Consider the following 24,649-nt stretch of genomic DNA (forward strand, 5'->3'; position numbering starts at 1 on the left):
GTTGGACTTTAATGCTCCGGAGCCTGGGGCGCTGGAAGGTGGTGGCAGAGAAGAGCCCTAAGAGTTCAGCCCTGGGGAACAGAGGTGGGGGTGCTGGCAACTCAAGAGAAGTAATTATGCCAATGAACTGGCTGCTGATTTGTTGGTCTTCACCAATGGAAACTTGGCTCCAGTACAGCTAATCTCCTGCTAGTCCTAGAATTCAGCCGAGGGCACTGGGATAGCTTTAGAATGGCTAAACCAAGCTTGTCCAGCTTTGAATGCTGCCCAACACAAATTCATAAACTTTCTCAAAACACTGAATTTTCTTTTCTTTTCTTTTTTTTAAAGCTCATCAGCTGTCATTAGTGTTAGTGCATTTTATGTGTGGCCCAAGACAATTCTTCTTCTTCCAATGTGACTGAGGGAGGCCAAAAGATTGGACAACCCTGAGCTAAAGGGAACCAGAAAAAGAGGAAAGATCTATTTCCTCTGGCAACATTTATCAATAATGCCACACCGAAACACTGACAGATAAAACAGTCTCTTTGGTTAGTCATTATTTTCTTAAGAATGAGTCCCAGCTGTGCAGACTTTCTCTTCCATGGAGAAAAAAAGTCTCAGAAATGCTTTTAAAATTTCTAAAGACATTTTATCCTAATAAAGCTTCTTCAGCTATAAAGAAAATACAGAATTTCACCTTGTTAAGAAGTTCTTTCAATTCTTCCTGAGTTTTCACTATCTTCTTCCAATGTTCAATCTGCTCATCTTTGACATGCTTCTCTTGTAACCTAAGAGAGACAATATGTATAATCCGGTCTCAAAGCCAACTTTGCAAAATAAGACAGGTGCCCATCAAAAACATTTAAGGGCATCAAGGCCCACTGACACTTCTAATACTTAGGAACAAGAAAGTTGGCTAGTGGGAAATTATTTCCTAGGCTATGTTAAATACAGTATAATACCATAAAAGCAATGAATTTTAGAAGTGAAAGGGACCTTAAGAGATCATATAATAATTTTAAATAATTTTTAATTTTGGATTCAATGGTTTCACATGAAATTAAGTAAAAACTAGCTCAAATAAGACTTGCAGAAAAACTTAAAACATAAATGGCAAATCTTTACATATGGAACTCACTATACAATAAGCACTATCAAAGTACTTACTGAATGACAACTTCCAATGCCTGGCCAAGGGACACAGGCTTATTATTGAGGACATTGAAGTCTAGTTGATGACTAAGGTAAGATGTAGCTTCTAGCAACCGGTTAAACTCTTGCTCTACCATTTCATCTTTCTCTTTAGGAACCTGAAAATCCGAAGTATAGCAGAGTTGGTCCTTATAAAACTAAACATATCCATCCATGAAAACACAAATGCTCTATAGTTTATAAAGGTCAAAATATGTATCTCAAAGGGGAAACCTTTGAGCACAATGATTCAAATTTTCTTTTCTATGAAGTGGTCAAATCCATTTAAATGAGATATGAAATGTTTGGGCCCTGACGATTTCCTCTTCTCCCACTTCTGCCCTCAGAGCTGGGACTCCACCTCTATTAACAGCCACAAGATTCACACTGGTGCTAACTGAAGTCACATGGAGCACAAGTGGCACTGAGCTGACATGCATTAAGTTGAGCTGGCTAACATGCAAACAACACACTAGAAAAGTCCCAGAGAACAAAAACTATGTCAACAAATCTGAGGACCTTCCAAGAATAAGGGCAGGATGGGAAAATAAGAAGCCCAAGGTATCTGCTTCCCCTCAAAGATGAATCTCAGGTGGGAGGAGGGAAAAGAGAAATGAAATTCATGGCTACTAATAAGAACATACTAGCACTTTTGTTCTTTTGCACAGTAATAACATTTTATGGCACCAGTAAGTTCAGAATTGAATGTACAAAGCTCTTAAGAGAGTCTATGAGTAAATGAAGGACCAGAAGGTCTGGCTCCTCATTGATGTGGATGAAGCAAACAGAATGCAAAGCAGCTCATCAAGCTGGAAGACCATGATCCTAAGCCATGCTGTGTGCCTGCCTACCGATAACATCAGTTAGTTCACAAGCACCCCTCTGCTACTGCTTAATTCAGCCCCAAAGTAAACTGTATATGCAATCCTATTGTTGAATTCATGGCAGAAGTGACAGAAAGAAAAAATATGCTTAAGGCAAGCATTGCTTGTTATAAGCTGGGCTGGTATCAGCTGGGAAATGTGATTCAAAACACGGAATTTCACTACACAGTCAACCTAAAATTGGTAACACAAAAATAAAACATGGAAGTAAATTCTAGTAAACACTAAGACCCAGGAGGAGCGACCTCTAACAATCAGAGATAACTGACTGTTGACAAGACCATCCCAATAATATTCTACCTCTCATTTGAAACTCCACAGTTTTTCTACTTCCCAACTTAACAGATGATTTTGAACCCTGGCCTCTGCTCCTTCATTGATCACACAAGTAACTCTATGAGATAAGCCAATGTGTGGCAGAAAGAATCTGGCAAGAAGGGCAATCTGCTCCCAAAAAGAAAGAGGACTGCAACTCTCCTTTGAACTGTAAATATGAGACGCCGTAGCTGATTTAATCAAAATCACATTCAAAGCAGTAAGTTCCAAAAGACTATACATGGGAGAGATGAGGGTGTCTTTATAATTAAAGAATTACCCTTAGCCTAAAGAAAATCTAAATCTCTAAAAATATTCTGGTTTGTGTTAAATGAGGCAGAGAATCAGGCTTTGGATGCTTGGTGCCATTTATATCAGGAAGGTACCTAGGACTGGTGGATCAAAAACCTCTGACCTATTACTCATTCAACTCAATGGTCAAAAAAGAGCTTGCTCTTATTACACAGCTATGAGAGCTGATGGAAGAGACAGATCCTTTGGTCAGGAATTTCATTTACTTTTTCAGCTACTTTTCCTCACTGATGTGATATGTGATGGTCATATATAGAGCGACTCAAACAATGCCGAAATTTTGCTCAGAAACGTGCTACTTCCAGTGCAAATCCTGCAATGATGCTACAAAAGACGGTTCTGGAAATCTAAATTTGGTTCTTCTTTCAAAAAGGAAACAATTACATTTCCATGTGAAATCCAGGTAGTTATGAGACCTTAATTCATCACAGATGCAATGCGTATGACTGATTTTCTTGGAGTATAAAAGTGGTATTTCTATGTGTTGCTTCTAAAATGCCTAGCAAGAGGATGCTACAGCAGCAAGAGGGACTACTAGATCACATATGCCTCTACAATAGGGCAGAATGTGTCAATACGCAAGTGTGCAAATGGTACAGATTAAAGCTCTTCCAGCGTCAACTGGATGGTTTGCTTCAGACAAGCTTTAATCTTTGCAACTAGGATGACAATCACATAGGGAAGTTCATACTGAAAAAGTACACAGCACTCAGGCTCAGTAACTGGGGTCCAGGGTGTGTGGTAGAGAAATATTTAAAGGGACACTGTCAAGGTTAGAGGGACCAAATTTGACCTCTGTTTCCTCCCTCTGTTTGCTGAGCAGCCCACTGGATTCATTACACTTTCCCCCTTAGTCCACCCACACCACCCACAAAAAACCTAATGTTTTACACGCGCTTTCAATGACAAAAACTCAAATGGCACCAGCCCAACATATAGGCGCAACTCTACAACAACAAACCAGTGTGAATGTATGATGGAGAGGATCTTTGAAAGGAAAAGATTTAGGTTTCAAGCTTTTAATGGGTTATTGTAAACAGTGAGGAAAATGATTTGAAAAATTATGAAAAAAATACCTTGACAGTGTCCTTTTAACCAGTGCAGCAGAGAGAGAAATAAACTGTAAATAACAGCCCAACAGCCACGTCAAGTTTAGTTTTGTATGACAGCAATAAAATCAAGGCTTTAAACACATAGCATGACAGAAGCATTCTGTTAGCTCAGAAGCTGCAACCACCAGAGAAATAAGGAACAGATAGTACGGAGACTAAATGGGAAAGTCAAGGCATAGAAATGGCCAAAAGAAAGGCAGTTAAAAAAAGGCGGGGGAGTGAGGGGGAAGTGTCAGAAAGCAGTGAGGAATAAAGCAAAACTCAAAAGAGGAAAGGAAAAACACAGAACAGTAACAACAACAACAACAACAAAATCAAACAAACAAAAACCAAACCAAAAGATTGCTGCCACATTTGACTGACACCAGATGACAGGACTGCATCTCCGGTACACCATTCTAACCCGAGGCTCAGTTGTATGAGATTATGTGAGATTGTCAGCCACCAGGCCCCATCCATTTTCCACCTAAGCAATTACAGGAATGTTGCAAGTGCAGCCAGGGATAGCTCTGAAACCTGGCTTTTTTTTCCCCACTAACATTAAAATTTCACTTGAAAATTAAAGGAATATTTGGAAAATAATACATAAAATACTTGTCCCTTAGGAAATCAATACTGACTGGGAGAAAACCAAAATATGTTTTTAATACCTTTAAATCAGAATCATTTCTAAAAACAAGCTAGTTAGAAATATTCTATTTAACATACCCAGACAATAAAAGGAACTAACAAATGACTACCCTGACAACCCCAAACTACCCATACTTTAAGTCATTTATTTCCCCATGATGAGAATCCTTGGATTCTATTAGTTCTACAAATTATTATGGAACAATAACAACAAAATGGAATTGAAATATTGGCAATCACTAAACATAGGTAACAATAATCTAAATCTTACCTGACTATTCTAATCTAGATCCTTAACTTGTATCCCGAGAAAGAAACTCAACGAATGATTACAAAGGGTTTTAAGTACCACATTAGAAGGCAGGTGGATTTCTACACTGCAACACAGTGAGAACTTGTAACAGCAAACTAAAAAGCATTTTTGGGGAAAGGACCAATAATGTAAGAGCCTTCTATCTAAGAAGCAAACAAAATGGACATCACTTTAAACAGATTTTGACTGACTTTTTGAAACCATTTATTTCTCTATGAAAGGCTCCAGGTAAATAGTTCCTACAAGACTAAGAGAATTTGAAGAGTCTCATTGTTCCAAATAGGTTCAATCCTGATTGTCTTGGTCCAGTAGATTATATGGACTATCTCTAAATGTGTCCAGGGGAAGGGAAGCCTGTGTGTCTACCCCATGCAGAATGTGGGAAAGCCAAACACCTTTCTGGACAAGGTCCCTGGTCCTGCAAGAAGTAATCTCAAAGGAAGAAGGACAGCTCTCTTTAGTTCTACCTCTGGTTTCATTCTGACAAGCTCTTTAGGTCTTCAAAAACATTGTACACCTATCTTACTTCCAGTCTTCACAAACTCACCAGCAGCAGAGCAGAATGGAGTTAAATGCAGCAACGTACACTAGGTAATGAAAGGTCTGAGATTTAGCCAGAGAAATCCCCAGAATGAATCAGAAAAAAGGAGTAATTGCCAAATCTGACTAGACAGCCAATCTCCACCTCCCCATCCCATGCCATCGAGCACTTCTAGAATGATGGTGAAGCAGAAGATTAAGATTAGTTCATTTGGTAAAACCTGGAAGAAGAAATTTACTTCTGAAGAGTCTCTAATTTCAGATTCTCCTCAACAGCCAAGGGAAATGAGATATAGCTATTATCCCTACAGGGGGAATATATCCTTAATGCAAATAAAATTCAACGTGATTCTAGGCTGGGCGCAGTGGCTCTTATCTATAAATCCCAGCACCTTGGGAGGCTGAAGCAGGAGGATCACTTGAGTCCAGGAGTTTGAGACCAGCCTGAGCAATATAGTGAGACTCCATTTCTACAAAAATTCTTTTAAAGTAGCCAGGTGTAGGGGTGTGTGCCTGTGGTCCCAGCTACTCAGGAGGCGGAGGTGGGAGATCACTTTAGCCCAGGAGGGCAAGGCCACAGTGAGCCATGTTTATGCCACTGCACTCCAGCCTGGGCAACACTGCAAGATCTTCCTGTCTCCAAAACAAAACAATCAATGTGATTCTACAGAGACTGTTGTCTCCCCCAACTCCCACCCCATAAGGAATCTTTTTGACTTCCTTAAAGCAGTGATTAGAGTGTATGGAAAAGGCACACACAACATATCTAAGTAGTTCTCTCTAGAAGTTTTTAGTCCAGTAAATTCTTGTTAAACAAATAAATACAGTTTGGAAAAGCAAAGTCAGTATTATAACTATAATTAAGGGGGCAAAAACTATTTGCAACTTCAGGACCATTAAAGGAAGGCATGAGATTTTTACATTTATAAACAAGCATGGATTGGCAGTAATGATTTTAAAGGGCAGAGAAAGACTGTCATAAAGATATTGAAAATGTTTCCTCAAAGGAAGAAAACCAAAAAGGCCAACAGGTCTGTGTCAAAGGTGTACTAACCTAAGCACCACTGTATAAGAACACAAATGAAAACTGGCTAAGTTATGACAGATACCTAATACACCTTTAGTTAATGGTCTTTGTAAGAGACCTGACACCCATTACTTTTCATATGTTGTCTGTCATTCTCTTAACAGCTGAGTCATTCCCAAGAAGAAAATCAAAGCTCAGTTTTTCAAAGGAGTCCTCTGGATCTGTAACCACACACACACACACAATCACACACACACACACACAAGGATCTGTAACAACACACACACACACAATCACACACACACACACACACACACACACACAAATGACCAGAGACCTTGTGAAACAGAATGCTACAGTACTGTGGGAATTTGATTTAAGATACCCTAAAAAAAAAAAAAAAAAAAGTAAAGCCCATGAGTTACTAGCTGGTGTACAGGAGATGCAGAAAACATTCAGAGCCATTTCCACTGTCTCCCCGACCAATCGTGTTTTCAGTCCCCTCAGCAGAGACCAGCAAAATGTTCCCTGAAATATGAATTACCCTATTTCCCAACCTTCTCCATGTCCAGTTACAGCTGTTACTGATGACAGCATAGGTCAGAGTATAACTCCATCACCAATCAACTGAAGGCAGCTGCTATACTAGCTTTGATTGTTTTATAGGCTTAAGGTAGTGGAGATCCCTTCTATTTAGAGGGATATGCTTAGTATCCCTACATTATTTTATATCTCTATATTATATCCCTCATATTAATTAATATGTTTACTAGGGAAGTCCTTGTTCTAGTCATCCAAAGCCATAAAATAAATGTCCCTTGTCAAAAACAAACACAGAAACTCAATATACTAGCTACAAATGTAGGAGAGAGAACAGAGGTAAACTTTTTTAGGGATTCTTGTGATTGTGATTAAAACAATGACATAAAATAAAAATCACTTGCTATATGATTCCTTTCCTACAGCAGCAAAATGTCTGGGTATGCAGATACGTCCTTCAGACATTATTACTAGTGATATAACTCAGAGTAACTTTCTGGCCTTCTGCAGGATGATATCATTAATTTCTATGTACTAACAACAGAACCAACAAGTCAGTCTTTTTTTGACTGAAGCTGTCCACAAAGCATGGAGAAACAGAACCAACCCCATTTCATCCAACAGTTCACTAAAGAAAAATCAATGACTGAATGAATTTTTACTTTAGGTAGGCCTTGCTGGCTCCTGGAGTAACTACTGAAACAAAGCTCTCAGAGAAGGAGACTTAGCTGATGTCGTCACACAGGCAGTTAGAAAGAGGTGCATACACTCACCTCACCCCATCTTCCCTGAAATGTCAGCGGGCTGTAGTCAAACAAGTATGGGAATCTGAACCAGAACACCAGGCAATGGATTCTGGCTCTTCAATTTACTGATTATGATAACCTTAGGCAAACACACGTGTGAGCTTTAGTTTCTTCTCCTGCAATAAGAGAATAAAGCTACTGACCTATGAGATTTAGTTTCTTCTCCTGCAATAAGAGAATAAAGCTACTGACCTATAAGCTTTAGTTTCTTCTCCCACAATAACAGAATAAAGCTACTGACCTCTCTTTAGATCGCTAAAGCCATGAAACGTATTTGTAATTACAAGCATAAATTAGTGGGGCTCTTTGTACTTGTCCTATAAGCTTGTTCAAAAGCTAGTTTAGGCCAGGCACAGTGGCTCACGCTGGTAATCCTAGCACTTTGGGAAACTAAGGTGGGTGGATCACCTGAGGTCGAGAGTTCAAGACCAGTCTGGCCAACATGGAGAAACCCCATCTCTACTAAAAATACAAAAAAATTAGCTGGGCGTGGTGGGGCACGTCTGTAATTCCAGCTACTCAGGATGCGGAGGCAGGAGAATTACTTGAGCCCGGAAGGTGGAGGTTGCGGTGAGCCAAGACTGTGCCACTGCACTCCAGCCTGGGTGATACAGCAAGACTCTGCCTCAAAAAAAAAAAAAAAAAAAAAAAAAAAAAAGCTAATTTACTAGTCAACAGTTTTCCATTCTTACTCTGAGACAGACAACTGGAGACAGCAGTACAGAAACATTAGCATGCCTTATATTTGATTAACTAAGGCAAGCATAAATCAAAGCTGCAAAGAATCCATTCCCAAATTTGAGAATGGTTTAAAATATTCCTTATCACTTGGCTACTGCACCAAATATAAATGTATCAACTTAGAAAAATCCTATACATATCAGAGTTGAATGACAACTACCAATTTCATTGGGAAAAATATCCTTGCATTCAAAATGCTGAAAACCACACACAAGGTTAACAACTGTTTACAGCGCTACTCAAAGGGCTGGTCCTGGTAAGATGTGGATAAATCAATGTACCACTTTCTTCACTGAGAGTTTTGCTACCAGGAAAAAAAAAGTCACCAACTGAATTAACAGTGTGGTTAGCAGTGTAATTTCTTTATTTCATCCCACACTGGTAATCAACAGTTCACAGACTGGCAGCCAGTGCAGGCCCCACCTGAGGACAGCAGTGGTACAGAAACAAGTGTTTTAAAAAATGCGCTAAAGCTCATCTAATACTAAGAAAGCAGTCCATTTCTCTGGGTATCTCTAATAGAAAAAACTTCTCGGCCGGGCGCGGTGGCTCAAGCCTGTAATCCCAGCACTTTGGGAGGCCGAGAGGGGCGGATCACGAGGTCAGGAGATCGAGACCATCCTGGTGAACACGGTGAAACCCCGTCTCTACTAAAAAAATACAAAAAACTAGCCGGGCGAGGTGGCGGGCGCCTGTAGTCCCAGCTACTCAGGAAGCTGAGGCAGGAGAATGGCGTAAACCCGGGAGGCGGAGCTTGCAGTGAGCTGAGATCGCGCCACTGCACTCCAGCCTGGGCGACAGAGCGAGACTCCGTCTCAAAAAAAAAAAAAAGAAAAGAAAAAACTTCTCTCTTTACTGTTAGAAAGAATTAATGAACCTGCTCTACATTCAGAAAAGTCTAAAGAAAAAGATGGTGTCTCAATGATCAGTGATTAATCTTTACTGTGGACTCTTACCACTTCTTGATGACTGTAATAGCCACTCTGGAGCCTTGCTTCTCCTCACCTCAATTCTGTACTTATTACCTACTACTAATATTATACTTTCAATGCTGACTTAATCATGTCATTTCCCCTGTTCTCAAACCTCTCCAGTTCCAACCTATAATCAAGCCTAGCAAGTAACATCCACTACAACATGGCCCCACCCTAAATTTTCTATCTTCCTACCCTCACTGGTATAATCCCATCCTCCTTTACAGACTTATCTGCTTAGACTTAAGCCTCCTCTGCCTGCAATCCTGATTTGCCATTCACAAATGTTCTCCTTCCCTCCAGATCTCTTAGTGCCCTTTCCCTCACACCTTCATACATTCTCTTGCCACCTTGGTTCTTCCACAGCAATTTGCTCTTCTATCTAATCCTTGGCTTTCACTTTATGTTACTGGTATTAATATATTTATGGATGTTTGTGATTTGCTTTAAAATACTCCAGACTTCCCCTGGACTCAAAAGTGTAGGAATGGGACAGATAAAACAAGATTGGGAAAACAGGTTCACTACAGTACTCTTTCTACTTCTGTCCATGTTTTAAAATTTCCGTAATAAAAAGTTGGGAAAAAAGAATTATTTCTGTACAAGTACCACTATAGCAGGGACTATCTTATTCATCTCTATATCCTTTACAGATCTTGGTAGAATAAGAGAAGTTTACTCAACTGTTGAGTTAATCTCTGCTTCATCCTTTCTCTCTCATTCTGCTCAGTTTATTCTGCAAGAAGCCTCCTGTTACCCACCCCACCCAAGTACTGGTAGGAAATCTGGACCATGATGGTGGGGATGGAAACCAAAGCATTCCCTGAGAGTCTGCCCTTCTCTTGATAGGAACTCCATAAAGCCTTAAGGTAGATAGGAATAAGTGAGAATGTTCCTTGAAACATATCACACAAAATTCAAGAGTTGGGATCCTACCACTTTTAGTAACAGTAGCTAAACCCACTGTATACACAGGAAATCGCCCTTTTCCCCAGATATAAAGATAATATGTGCTTATATCCTGAGAAGTGTGGGCTCTCATCTTGATAAAGGGAATCACTAAAATTTCTGCTAAATACAAACTTTTGAATTTCACTCACTTCTAAAAATTAGGACTGACTTACGTAATTTAAGCCTATCTTAAAGTTGTTAAACTGTGCAATTCCCCATACCATTCATCAGTTCCATGCTACAGTCATACTAAGTATAGGAAGCTCCTATGCCTCTGGTCAACAAATATACTTTAGCCTATCTAAGCATGTGGGTAAGTACCACCATTTGGCTATTAGCCCATCAAAAATATTAGCCTATAAACACAAAACTGAAGTCATAAAGAACACATGGAGCTAAAGCACATGATGGAAGGCACAATACAAAAAAAACGAAGAATCAGGTTTCAATTCCATAAGTCCCTTGGAGTAAGGGGCCACAGCCAAATAAAAAGATTAACTGTCTAGCTAGCCTTCATTAAATATCTAAAGATAAATGTTAAACAGACAGGTAAATGTGTATACATACAATAATCCCTTCTTACATAGCTCAGAGTTAAGAAACAATCAGAATAACGTCACATCATCTCTACCCTCAGTTTATATATATACACCTCTGTATGTGTATATATGTATATGCTCATCCATACCATCCTCCTAAAATTGTTTTCAACTAAACCAAAGAAATGTTGAAAGTTGTTTGTCCTTGACTTACAGCTTGTCCGTTGGCTTCATAAAGTGGGCATTTTTGCTTGATCTTGGCCAGTTCCATATTTACTTGTTTGCTGACCACAGCCATAGGATTCCCTCCTAGAAAAAACTCAAGCAATTAAATTCAATAGACCTATGAAGAGAGAACAAAAACCTCACAGTAAAAAATATTTTTACTCAAAAAATGCTCAAAAGCTTACAGTATGTAAATTATTTCTCAAAAAAGCACTCCAAGTAAAAATATGTAAGATAAACATGAAGAGTGCAAAAAAATTACCTATAATCCCACTAAGTAACATTTTATTACAGATCCTTCCAGATTTTAAGTGTATAAAATTACAGACACACACAAAAGGATCATAATAAGTACTGTTTTATAATCTCTTTTCAACTTAGCAATATATTGTGGACATTGTTTTACACTAATACGGAGCTACATGATTTTCAGTGGCTGTATATTGCTCATGGTATAATATTCTAATCTGTGGTTTCTAATATTCTGCTATGAAAAACAATGCCAGGGATGGGCAAGCTGGCTAATGCCCACATAGGATTATGGTGGTAATCCTAGCACTTTGGGAGGCCGTGGGGTGGGTGGATCACCTGAGGTCAGGACTTCGAGACCAGTGCTGTAATCCCAGCACTTAGAGAGGATCACTTGAGCCCAGGAATTCAGATCAGCCTAGCAATATAGTGAGACCTCATCTCTACAAAGAATTAAAAATTAACCAAGCATGGTGGCATATGCCTGTATTCCAAGCTATTAGGGAGGCTGAGGTGAGAGGATCCCTTGAGCATGGAAGGCAAAGGTTGCAGTGAGCTGAGATCATGCCACTGCAATCCAGCCTGGGCAAAAGAGCGAGACCACGTCTCAAAACAAACAAAAACAATGCCACGTTAATCATGAGATCAGGAGATCAAGACCATCCTGGCCAACATGGTGAAACCTCGCCTCTACTAAAATACAAAACATTAGCTGGGCATGGTGGACATGGTGGTATGTGCCTGTAGTCTTAGCTACTCGGGAGGCTGAGGCAGGGGAATTGCTTGAACCCAGGAGGGGACTGCAGTGAGTGGAGATCACGCCACTGCACTCCAGACTGGGTGACAGAGCGAGACTTTGTCTCACAAAAAAAAAAAAAAAAAAAGCTTCAAACACATTATCTACTTATCTTCATAGGATAATTTCTCAGAACTAGAAAGAGGTACTCTAGGTCAAAAGATATGTACAATTTACATTTTCCACATACTGCTATATCTCTCAGTAACAGAAGATAACTATTCTAAACCAATACACCTTAAAATTGCATCTCTGGCTTTAAATTTTTTTTTTTATTTTATGAGTCTCAGACCACGTACTATAGGACAAACCAATAGCTACTTACCAAGACCTGTTACCACCATGGCTCCAAGATCAGCTACATAGTTTCCTTTGCGAAATGTGGCAACTCGTCCACCCACACGATCCTGTTTCAGAAATTAAATAGCCAAAATCATCAATTGTGTTTTAACCACAAACCTGCCATAGTAATATACCATGGCTCTGTCTTCTATAATTTAAAAATAAAGATATAGAGTTTACATGGAATGCAATCAACAGTGCTATGGGCACAAAGAACAAATGAAGTTTAACTTGAAGACTATTTGAAGGAGAAGCAGGCAACAAATGACATATAATTAAATGTCATATAACTAAATGACACAGAATTAAATGATGTGATATAAAACAACTTGACAGTTGGAAGATATATTTAGTCACAGGTACCTCTCTACCCGGCTGTCTATAATACCTTTTAATGTACAGGATGAACGAGGCTACCCACATAGAAAATATTTGTTCACAAATCCCAACACTATTTAAATACCAACTTTCTACCACTGTAATCTGACTCTTACACCCTGATCCCCAAAATTAGCTGGGAAAAATCTGAAGGATAATTTTTCTGACAAATGGTTCTCCAGTGCGGCCCTATGCCCAGGGTCCATACTGAACATAGCCTGTTCACATTACCTTTCATCCCTAAATAGGCCCAGGTTTATCACTGCTGACCAGGGATTTTCAAGTACGGCTGAGTTCTAGCGATAATTTAATGATTATAGATAATGTAAGAATACTCTGGAACTCCAAACAAACAAACAAAAATGCAAAACAAAACAAAAACCTACGCACTAGATTATAAATTCCTCATGGGTAGGAATCATAATGGTCCTATTATTCCTTATTGTATTTTTCAATACAAAATGTACAAAGTGCACAAAAATGTTTTCTGAATATATAAAATTTTTAATAACAGTGTATCAGGAAAATATTTAATTTCAATTTCCCCATACTCTCTTAAAAAATCAGCAGTTTAAAGCCATTAGAAGATAATTAGATTTCAAAAATTATTCATGAAAATAGCTTGAACAGTAGCATCCTAATATATGCTCTTTTTCCTACTGTATGTCATTATCCCTTATTGCTCCTCCTGTTTCAATTTCTCTCTCTAGGACTAACAGGAAAAAAAACAGTATCTTGGCTTCTAAAAGATGGTTCCTGCCTGAGAGGCAGCTTTTTTTCTTTATCAAAAATAGGGAATTCACTCTGTTCCACCACCAAAAATAACTGCCTCCTAACAAAAGATATGTCCATGAAGGCCCCAAATTTAAGAGCTAACTACAAGAAACAATGATCTGAAAATATCAGTCAGGAAAAGAAATACTCTAAAACCCTCCTCACAGAGCACTTTTCAAAGCATTCATATGAAAAAATGAGTCTTTAAAATATAAATAACACTATCCAAAACACTCTATTTTACAAATCAATTTCACTTAGTTCAAGTTGTATAATTCCTTAATTTGCGACAGATAATTTGCTTACCATGTTTCCAATAGGTCAAGCCTCTAAACTCAAAAGGCAATTCTTACCCTGGCTTCCAAAAGTGTGACATCCATTCCAAAACTTTGTAACTGTCGAGCTGCTGCCAAGCCTGAGACCCCAGAGCCTATAATAATTACCTTTCCTGTCTTTTTAGCTAAAAGCAAAAAATGAAAAAAAGAGTATTTTGTTGTAGGTATAAAAGTTTGTACTTACAGTCTTATTCATGAAAACCTCTAGGTTCTTAACATATTATAATATCTTACAAAGTAAAACATTCAGAGTTATTTTCAAAATATGAAAACTACCTGAAAACAAATGAACGAACAGCTGAAACTTATGAATTCAAATTCAGTGTCGAACATTTATAAATCAAATCCACTATCCTAAGATTTATTTTCTCATTACCTCAGGCATATGTTTCAGTATCTGTGATTCTTAGTTAATTTGGTTAATAATCTGCTTCATTATTATATTAGGACACATTCTGCATATAAGCTATTTCCCTTAACCTCTACCCTTGTAGTCTTAAGTTAGTATTTCTTTTTGAAAAAATGATTAAAGCATTAAAAAAAGCAACTGTTGAAAACATAAAGAATGGGTCAATGAGAGAAAAACCTCAAAATGAACTCCTCTCATTTTTAACAAATTTACTGTTTTATTCTTTTTTTTAAATTGGAAATCTAGTATCTTTTACTAAGTAGCTATCAAACTAGAAATTAAGGGAAATGCACATTTATTCAGAGACTTTATTTTTTATTATTTATTAAACTTGACTTGTAAGATAAACTTGGAAATATTTTAAAATATAGTCTTATGAATCAAAATAAAATCCTAACATCATAGACATAATACACAGTCCTGAAACCGTAACTTAAAAATGTAAAATTTATCAGCCAGGTAGGAGGTCCTTACTTGGTAGGGGTTTTATCCTCTTATAGATGCCGAAGTTGATAAGACCATGACGCTCTAAATAACTGTGAACTCGGTGGACAAGCACAGTATCACCTACAGAATAAGCGGATTAAAAACATGGTTTTATTTTCAGCAGTTTAAACAATATTCTTCTAACTCTTCTATTTCTCCATCATGAAGTCCTTACAAACATCTTTTCCATTAAGCTTCAGGTCATGTGACTCCTTTAAAAAAGTAATTCTAAGGCTGGGCACGGTGGCTCATACATATAATTCTAGTGGCTTTGGGAGACCGAAGTGATAGGATCACTTGAGGCCAGGAGTTCAAGACCAGCCTGGGCAACACAGCAAGACCCCACAGCAAGACCCCTTATAAAAAATAAGCCATGCATGATGGTGCATGCCCATAGTCCTACTTACTCGGGGGGCTGAGGAAGGAGGATCACCTGAGCCCAGGAGTTCCTGGCTACAGGGAGCTATGATTGTACCAATACACTCTAGCCCGGGCTAGATCAGATCTCAAAAACCACTGTAGAGACCCTATCTCTACAAAAAACAAAAAATTAGCCATGCATGATGGTGCCTGGCAGATCAAGGCTGCGGTGAGCTGTGAATGTGCCACTGCACTCCAGCCTGGGCAACAGAGGGAGACCCTGTCAATCAATCAATCAATCAATCAATGTGATTCTTAGAACTATTAGTCTGTGAAGTAGACCAAAATGTATAACACATACTTTGGAATTGTATTGATTTAATTTTTAATTTTTTTGAGAGAGAGTGATCTCACTATGTTGCCCAGGCTGAACTCAAACTCCTGGGCTCAAGGAATCCTCCCACCTCAGTTTCCTGAGTAGCTGAGATTATAGGTGCACATCACTGTGTCTGTCTAATTTAGAATTTTTAAGAATTTCATTCCACCACAAATGGAATGAGAATAAAACCAAACCTTCACAAAGTAGTTATAACACTCATTTACTTTGGCAAAAACATCACATGACATTGTTGGTGGCAAGCCGGAAATAAGAAAACCAGACAGGCTGGGCACAGTGGCTCACGCCTGTAATCCCAGCACTTTGGGAGGCCGAGGTGGGCGGATCATGAGGTCAGGAGATCGAGACCATCCTGGCTAACACGGTGAAACCCCGCCTCTACTAAAAAATACAAAAAATTAGCCGGGCATGGTGGCGGGCGCCTGTAGTCCCAGCTACTCAGGAGGCTGAGGCAGGAGATAGGCGTGAACCCAGGAGGCAGAGCTTGCAGTGAGCCGAGATCACGCCATTGCACTCCAGCCTGGGCCACAGAGCCAGACTCCATCTCAAAAAAATAAAAATAAAAAACCAGATAGTGAGCCATGAAGCGCCAAAGTATTTCATGGATCAAAGCTGGACAACAGGTCTAGGAAGAGTACTTAGCAATCTCTTGAACTCATGTGTTAACACAATTTAAAGACCAGAAGATGAAAAAAAACATAGAAAACAGGTTTTCTAAAAGACTTATTTTTGCACAGCACAAGGTGAAATAACATGGAAATATGAATGAAAAAATTAATTATCAAGGAACCATGAGGCTCCTAGAAGAATACAGCAATTTTCACAATCCAGTACAAAATTAGTCCTATTGAACACACTACTTACTGTTATAAGGTGCTTCTAATTGTTGGAGAGTAGCCTCAAATGTCAGCTGAATCTTTGGATTATCCAACCACAACTGCAGCTGCATTTAAATGATATAAATTGTATTACATACAAATAGACATATGTCATTTAACCATCTTTAAAATCATCTTTTAGCTGGCTGCAGTAGCTCACACCTATAATCCCACCAGTTTGGGAGGCTGAGGCAGAAGGATCACTTGAGCCCAGGAGTTTGAGACCAGCTTGGGCAATATAGTGAGACCACATCTCAACCAAAAATATAAAAACTGGCTGGGTATGGTAGCACATGCCTGTAGTCCCAGCTATTTAGGTGGCTAAGGCAGAAGGATCACTTGAGCCCGGGACGTCGAGGGTGCAGTGAGCCATGATCATACCACTATACTATAGCCTGGGCAACAGAGCAAGAGCTTGTCTCAAAAAATAAAAATAAATAAAATCATCCTTTTAACTTTAAGGCCCCAAACATGGGTTTTCCTTGAATTAAAACAGTGAGATTATACTCCTGACAAAGAAACTGATGAACACAAAACCGTATCAAATAAGTAAATTACTGAAGAAGCCGGGGTTATTTAGCCTAAAAGAGAAAACCACCGAGTAACTTGCCAAGTCCATACAGCTAGCAGGGAGCAACTGGCATTTAAACCCGAGTTATACGACTCCAGAGATACTAAGTGGATAAAATCCACAAAATCTAATGATCAGCTGGTTATGCTGAGGCTGGGGAGAAAGGTGTCAAGGACAACACCTCCATTTTGGTACAACTAAGCTAGCTGGTATGCCAGACAATGAATGGAATCACTTTAAAGAAAAAATAAGATAATGAGTTCAGCTCCAAGCCAACAAGAAGAGATACAAAATAGATGGATATAGAGTCTGGAGCTCAGAAGAGAGAGGAGGTCTGGAGTCATCTGCTTATGGGTAATAACTGAAGTCAAATGCATTGAAAAGGATTCTCAGAGGAAAAAATAGGGCGAGAGGAGAAAGAACTCCCAAATAGTCCACATAATGGCTAATTGTTAAGGATCATCCTATAAAGCAATCAGAGAAGACACCCAGGGAGGCAGGAGAAAAACCAGATACTAAGTTATTGAATCCAAGGAAGTACTGTGTTTAAGAAGAAAGGAGCAGTCAAATTATTTCAAATACTGCTGAAAAAACAGATGAGACATAAAAAACATTATGATACAATCAATGGGCTCTAAAATGAATTCTCTTCAAAGTGAGTATATACTTGCAAAATGCAAGACAAACTAAATACTACTATATTTAAGTCTTAGCTAAAAATTAAAAAGACTGCTCCATAAGACAACTTTCAACCAAGAAGAAATTAATTTGGCTATATGTAAATAAACCAAATACTAAGGGATTACAACCAAATCTACACAGATACTCTACTCTGTGGCCACTGTAAGGTAAATGGACTTCCTCAGGTGCACACTGGGCCCAAGTTCCTCACGCCCAACACAAGTCTTCTTCCTCCTCCTCCTACAAAATAACGCTTAGGTCACAGTCTAGTTCAATAATCCTAAAGTTTCAATTTTAAAGTATTATAGTTTAAGACTAGAGAACTGACAAAATTCTTGCAGTAGACGTTGATTTACATTCTGTTTCACAGCCAGAGACCACAAATCTAACATGGTTTGGAAACCCTTCCCCAAATCTGGACTTTTGGTGAATCAGAGAAGACAGAGATCCCTGTAAATCTATCGCTCAAATCTAAGTAAAAAGTGAAAACTCTCTTCAGATAAAACAAACAAACAAAAAAAATGACAATTTTGTCTTAAAAAAAATCCACTTAGAGCAAATATTGATATGCTACACACAGAAACTGATTCAATTATAAGACAAATCAGCCTCAGACTACACACTAAGAATTTTCTGTTCACTGTTTTAAAAACTCACTGTCTTCACTGTTCTTTTCTGTTTTACAAAAACCCAGGATAACCTATCAATTGCTCTAGCTAAATGATATTTAACAATCGAAATTAAGCAGTGGTTTTGCAATCTAATAGCCAAAATAAAGAAACTGGTGGTGGCTAAAAAGCAGACATATCAATGACATCTCTAAGCTATATTCATATTCAAATTAGCTGAATCACAAGGTAAATTTCTTCTGTGTTGTATCACCCTAGAGTAACATGAATATGTTCTTTTTTTTTTTTTTTTTTTTTTTTGAGACAGAGTCTTGCTCTGTCGCCCAGGCTGGAGTGCAGTGGCCGGATCTCAGCTCACTGCAAGCTCCGCCTCCCGGGTTCACGCCATTCTCCTGCCTCAGCCTCCCAAGTAGCTGGGACCACAGACGCCCGCCACCTCGCCCGGCTAGTTTTTTGTATTTTTTAGTAGAGACGGGGTTTCACCGTGTTCGCCAGGATGGTCTCGATCTCCTGACCTCGTGATCCGCCCGTCTCGGCCTCCCAAAGTGCTGGGATTACAGGCTTGAGCCACCGCGCCCGGCCGAATATGTTCTGAATAGCATCTTTCCCTCATCTACTTACTCTATGGCTAAATAAGAATTCCTGATGAATAAAATATATGAAAGAAAAATTTACAGAAGAAATACAAATGACCAATGTGAAAAGCAGTCAGTCTCAGTAATCCAAGAAATGAAAAAGAACAAAGATGGTTTTGGCCAGTTATAGGAGCACAGATTATCACTGTTTTAATAAAAATGGGCAGGGCAATGGGGGGTTGACTGGTTCGGCCTTTCTGGGAAAAAATCTGGCAATATGTACAAAACTTTTAAAAACTGTTCATAACTCTCTGACAAGGTAGTTTTCCTTCCAGAATTCTATAATAAGGAAATAATAGGTAGAGTCAAGAATGCATAAGACTGTCCAGAGTTAATTATAATAAAGCAAAATTGGCAACAAATGTCCAGCAGTTATATTATAACCCAACTGTCAGACAAAATATTATGCAGACACTGAAGTTAAATCATTCAACCAGAGGAAGAGGTTGAACAAGATGAGCAGAAAAGGGTAAAGATTTCTCTTATCTTGAGAGGGAAGGTCAAAGTGATTATTATTATTTTTAAAATATTTTTTAATGCTTAAAGGGTTTATTTGTTTTGAGACAAAGTCTCACTCTGTCGCCCAGGCTGGAGTGCAGTGGCATGATCTCAACTCACTGCAACCTCCGCCTCCCGGATTCAAGCGATTCTCCTGCCTCGGCCTCCCAAGTAGCTGGGACTACATGTGCCCGCCACCATGCCCAGACAATTTTTGTATTTAGTAGAGACAGGGTTTCGCCATGTTGGTCAGGGTGGTCTCCAACCCTTGACCTCAGGTGATCTGCATGCCTCGGCCTCCCTAAGTGCTGGGATTACAGGCGTGAGCCTCCACGCCCGGCCTAAATAAATATTCTTAATGTGTATTTATGAGGTTGTGAAGTATAAAAGGGATCCACAAGAATGTATCCAAGAAGGATCTCAATTTTATGAAAACAAAAATTATATACACATTTTTAAAATACCCAAATGAAAAATAACTATTAACAAAGGTTATCTCTGGGTAATAGTATTATAGATAATTTTAGAATTCTTCCTTCCCTTTTTATTTTTCCCATACGCTCTATCAAAGTCATACGTACTTTTTATAATCCAGGTGAAAAAGTTGACATGGAAACTTACTGTGCGGTTTCTAATGAACAGAAAAACCTTCTGGGTCTGTTGTGGTCCACTGATAATATCTGGAAAACAGGCTGCTTCTTGAGAAGTCATCCGGTCATGAGGAAGTCGGCTCTGGAAAGCTGCGCCCTCCACACCTAACGAAGAAAGCAAAGGACATCTAGGAAAAGTTCAAGTGAATACAAAATGGGTAGTGATGATGCTCAAATTCCTTTGCCTCACTCAAAGACTGACCTTATTAAAAAATTTTCAATTGTCTCAAAAGCTGAAACTTCCTTAGATATTAGCCACTTGGTTGAGCTTAACATTCCAAAGTTTATACTTTACTGAGTGAAACAACTACCTTATGAGACAAAGCATTTAAAATAGTTTCTTCGTCCATAAAATAACTTCATTATATTAGATGATCTAATTAAAATTAACACTACTGACAAGTGTACAGTAAATTTTAAAACTGAAGAACCAGAATAAAGGAAAATGCACTAACAGGAAAGCAAAAGAAGCTGTGGAGTGAAAAACACAATCACATGCCTTCTTTTAGGATTACAGCATGAAACAGAAAGACGACTTTAATAATCAACAGCAGAAAATCACAATCTCATCAACAGTATCATCCATTAGTAATCATAATTCAACGCTGGCAAGCAGTGAGAGAAATTAAGCAGACAACAATAAGACAGAAGAATGCAAGCAATTTACCTTTTCTGGCAGAAACATTAGAAATGCTTTACTATATACTACAAATATTACTATGTATACTCTATAACACATATACATATAGCGTATACATACACTATATACGGCAAATAAAATGTTATTTTTTTTCTTTTTTTTTTTTTTTAAATGAAGTTTTGCTCTTATTGCCCAGGCTGGAGTGTAGTGGTGAGATCTCGGCTCACTGCAACCTCTGCCTCCTGAGTTCAAGTGATTCTCCTGCCTCAGCCTCCCGAGTAGCTGGGATTACAGGCACATGCCACCATGCCTGGCTAATTTTTTGTATTTTTAGTAGAGACAGGGTTTCACCATTGTTGGCCAGGCTTGACTCGAACTCCTGACCTCAGGTGATCTACCCGCCTCAACCTCCCAAAAAATATGTTATTTTCAAACTCTTAATTAACTGGGTATTGTCTTGATAATTTTATAAATTTGTGGATAAGTACACCTTTATAAGGTGATCTTAAAAACACAAGCACAACAAATGCAAATGTATTTATAAGATCACCTTATAGATGCACTTATCACACCAGCTTATAAAACTATCAAGACTAAATTTAAAGAGTTTCAAAATTCCATACCATTTAAGTAATTATATATAAGTAACAAAATAGGCACCAGATATCCATGTATAATCTTTTTTTTTTTTTTTGAGAGGGAGTCTCACTCTGTCGCCCAGGCTGGAGCGCAATGGCGTGATCTCGGCTCACTGCAACCTCTGCCTCCTGGGGTCAAGCAATTCTCTTGCCTCAGCCTCCCAAGTAGCTGGGACTATAGGAATGCACAACCATGCCTGGCTAATTTTTTTTGTATTCTTTGTAGAGATAGGGTTTCCCCATGTTGGCTAGTCTAGTCTGGAACTCCTGGCCTCAAGTGATCCACCCACCTCAGCCTCCCAAAGTGCTGGGATTACAGGAGTGAGCCACCCTGCTCAGCTATATATAATTATTTTAAAGCACATAAAACAGAAGTTGGAAGCACTGATAATGGAAGCAAAACTAATGCTAAAGTATTAGTAAGATTAGGAGAATTAAAAAAACAAGGCAGGTAAAGATGTAACTTAGAAAATTATAGCTAAGCTATCAAGGAGTCTGTTTCCACAAGACATTCATGTGGCAAACACTACCTAGAAAAAAATGATGTTTAACAAGTGGTCAAGCAAAAATACCTAATGCTAATTATGGGCCACATATTAAGAAATACTGTTCTTAGAGACAAGGAGGAAAAGCTATCCATTTACTGTAGATAATGAGGGCATAAACACTGTGTCTCACGTTACTAAATCAAATAAACAATCCTTACATTTAATTAATCCATAGCTAAAATTAAAGACTGTCAGGACAATTTATTCTTGGGCCAAAAAAAAAAAAAAAAAAAAAGGAAAAATAGTAAAAAGCCATATTATAGGTGGAGCATGAAATTAAGGCAAGAAAAGAAGAAATGCTTACTATTGTGGATACAGTTTATTTCAGTAATGTGAAATATTCTATACTACATGGCTTTGATGTCCCCAGCCCCCATTCCCAAATCAAAATAAATAAAAACTGAAAACAAAACAAAAAACCAAGACTAAAAATATCTCACATTATAAGGAACTTATCTACATTAATTCTGAGTATCTGAACCAAGTATCTCTAAACAGGCTACTTCTTGGTATAATTCATAAGTATATACTATTAACATGAAAATGATCTCTATTAAATTCCACGTCTCCCTGCCAAAAATGGTAGTTTTCTTTCTTAGCTATATTATCTTCTATACATTTAATAAGTAGTCATTGAACTCCTACTGCAAAATATTATTTTTCAATGACAGAAAAATCATGTAGGATACAATACCAAATTTTATAATACATTGGGCTCCTCACTACAGATGTTTTTTTTTTTTGGCGAGGGGAAGGACAGCGTCTCCCTCTGTTGTCCAGGCTCCTGGAGTGCAGGGGCGCAATCTCACACTGCAACCTTTGCCTCCTGAGCTCAAGTAGCTGGGCTGCCCCAGCCTCCCAAGTAGCTGCGACTACAGGTGCAAGCCATTATGTCTAATTTTTTTTATATTTTGTGAAGATGGTGTTTCACCATGTTGCCCAGGCTGGTCTCAAACTCTTGAGCTCAAGCAATACACCATCTCGGCCTCCCAAAGTGCCGGGATTACAGGAATGAGCCAATGCGCCTGGCCTCAGATGTTCTCATCAAAAATCACTCTAATGTAGTTGGCTAATTTGGGGAATTTTTGAGAACATGTAATGATTAAGAAATGTTATTTATATTTTCAAAGTATTTTTAAATCAAACATCAGAAGTTTAAACAAAGGAATTTAAAGAAACTAAACATGGTGACATTAATGTATGCTTGGAATAATATTCTTCTCCATCTCTATCTTCTAAACAGCATCTAAGAAAACTAGCTATTCTCAATACTCTGATATCATTTTTAAAACGAAAAATGGTCTCTAAAAACTCTCAATAATTATTTCCTTCCCTTTAGTGTTTAGGGATACTTATTTTAAGGAATGAAGACCATTATCAAAACCAGGGTGAAAAGCCTGCAAGATAAAAAGCTAACCTTTTCTTTAAGAAAAAAAAAAATGTATGTTAATTTGTAACCTAAACTGTTGAGAAGCTAAAACATCCTTCTTATAGGACAGTACCAAAATGAAGTAATAGACACCACTTTGGATAATCTAACTCATGAGTACCTATCTCTTTTAGAGGAAAAATCTTTTAGAATACAAATGATTTTAATAACATCCTAAAAGTACCAACAGTACACATAATTCACAAGTAATTTACACTTGGCTCTGATAGTTTTGTACTTCAGTGTTTGTGTTTTCCATTAAGTAATGGAATCTGGTATTCTGAAAATTTAGAATGTTTCCAAAACGTTGTCTTTGAAACATTCAAAAATTAATATAAAGCTCCAAGGTTGCCTAAATACCAGTCTTACCTTCTGTTCAGTTCCTTACTGCTCACCACGTTTATACAGGAAATTCCAGCATCACCATCCAGAATGCAGTCACTCTCAAGAAGAATTGCCCTTTCTAACGGTCTGACTGGCTTATACTTTCTCTGAATACATAGTAAATGTAGTTAAATATTTGAAGGAATAATTTAGACCTTTCGAAGTAGGTTAATTAGAAGGAGAAAAAGCGGGAGAGGCAGGTGAGATGACAGGTCCTCTATTCCATTAAATCATTTCCTCCTGATTCTGGTAAGATATAGGTAACATCTTGACTGCAATAAGGTAATAGAGATATTAAAAATTAACAAAGAAAAGAAGGCCTCCATGACAGTTACTTGCCTTTGATTTTTTATATCAAGTAGATAACTATAATCAGATTTCTAGCATGAAAACAAAAGCCTGATGGGATCTACATATTAAAGACTTTACTTAAAATGAGAAAACTAGAGATGTATCATATCAAGTCCTAGAATAGTTTTAAAATAAAAAGAATAAGGAATAGCGGGAGGTGAGAGAAAATGAAAAGAGAATTATACAACCTCCTATAATTCAGATTTTTTAATTTCTAGGGCAAACACTATTTTAAAGGATTTTAAGGGTGTAAGGAATAGTCTTTGCACTAAGAAGCAAGATCCCTGGGTTCTCCTTCTCCAGAACTGCTTGTGTATTGCTGGTCAATCTATTTAACTTCTTTGGGTTTCAGATCCTAATCCATAAATAAGGGAGATACAATACTGTTTGAAGGCAGGAAGTTAGACAAGATGACCTCAAGTTCTCTTCTAGCTCTAAGATTTAGGATGTGTATACCAACTTGAGGTGGATTTTAAGAAGTCAAGATATGATCCTGGCACCAAGATACC

The 24,649-nt window shown here is 38.2% G+C and overlaps 1 protein-coding gene across 1 annotated transcript in view; it reads right to left on the reverse strand.

The window, feature by feature from the left end:
* KDM1A (lysine demethylase 1A) overlaps nucleotides 1-24,649 on the reverse strand; it is a 65,555-nt gene that overhangs the window by 13,735 nt on the left and 27,171 nt on the right. Inside the window, exons 4-11 of the mRNA XM_065528064.1 lie at nucleotides 20,122-20,255; nucleotides 16,473-16,551; nucleotides 14,840-14,932; nucleotides 13,975-14,081; nucleotides 12,453-12,534; nucleotides 11,072-11,166; nucleotides 1,150-1,292; nucleotides 680-770 (exon numbers count right to left, since the gene is read on the reverse strand). Of these exons, the coding sequence (XP_065384136.1) occupies nucleotides 680-770; nucleotides 1,150-1,292; nucleotides 11,072-11,166; nucleotides 12,453-12,534; nucleotides 13,975-14,081; nucleotides 14,840-14,932; nucleotides 16,473-16,551; nucleotides 20,122-20,255 (824 nt within the window). The remainder of the gene's footprint in view (nucleotides 1-679; nucleotides 771-1,149; nucleotides 1,293-11,071; nucleotides 11,167-12,452; nucleotides 12,535-13,974; nucleotides 14,082-14,839; nucleotides 14,933-16,472; nucleotides 16,552-20,121; nucleotides 20,256-24,649) is intronic.

Source organism: Macaca fascicularis, chromosome 1, assembly GCF_037993035.2.
Source record: "Macaca fascicularis isolate 582-1 chromosome 1, T2T-MFA8v1.1".
NCBI classification, from domain to species: Eukaryota; Metazoa; Chordata; class Mammalia; order Primates; family Cercopithecidae; genus Macaca; species Macaca fascicularis.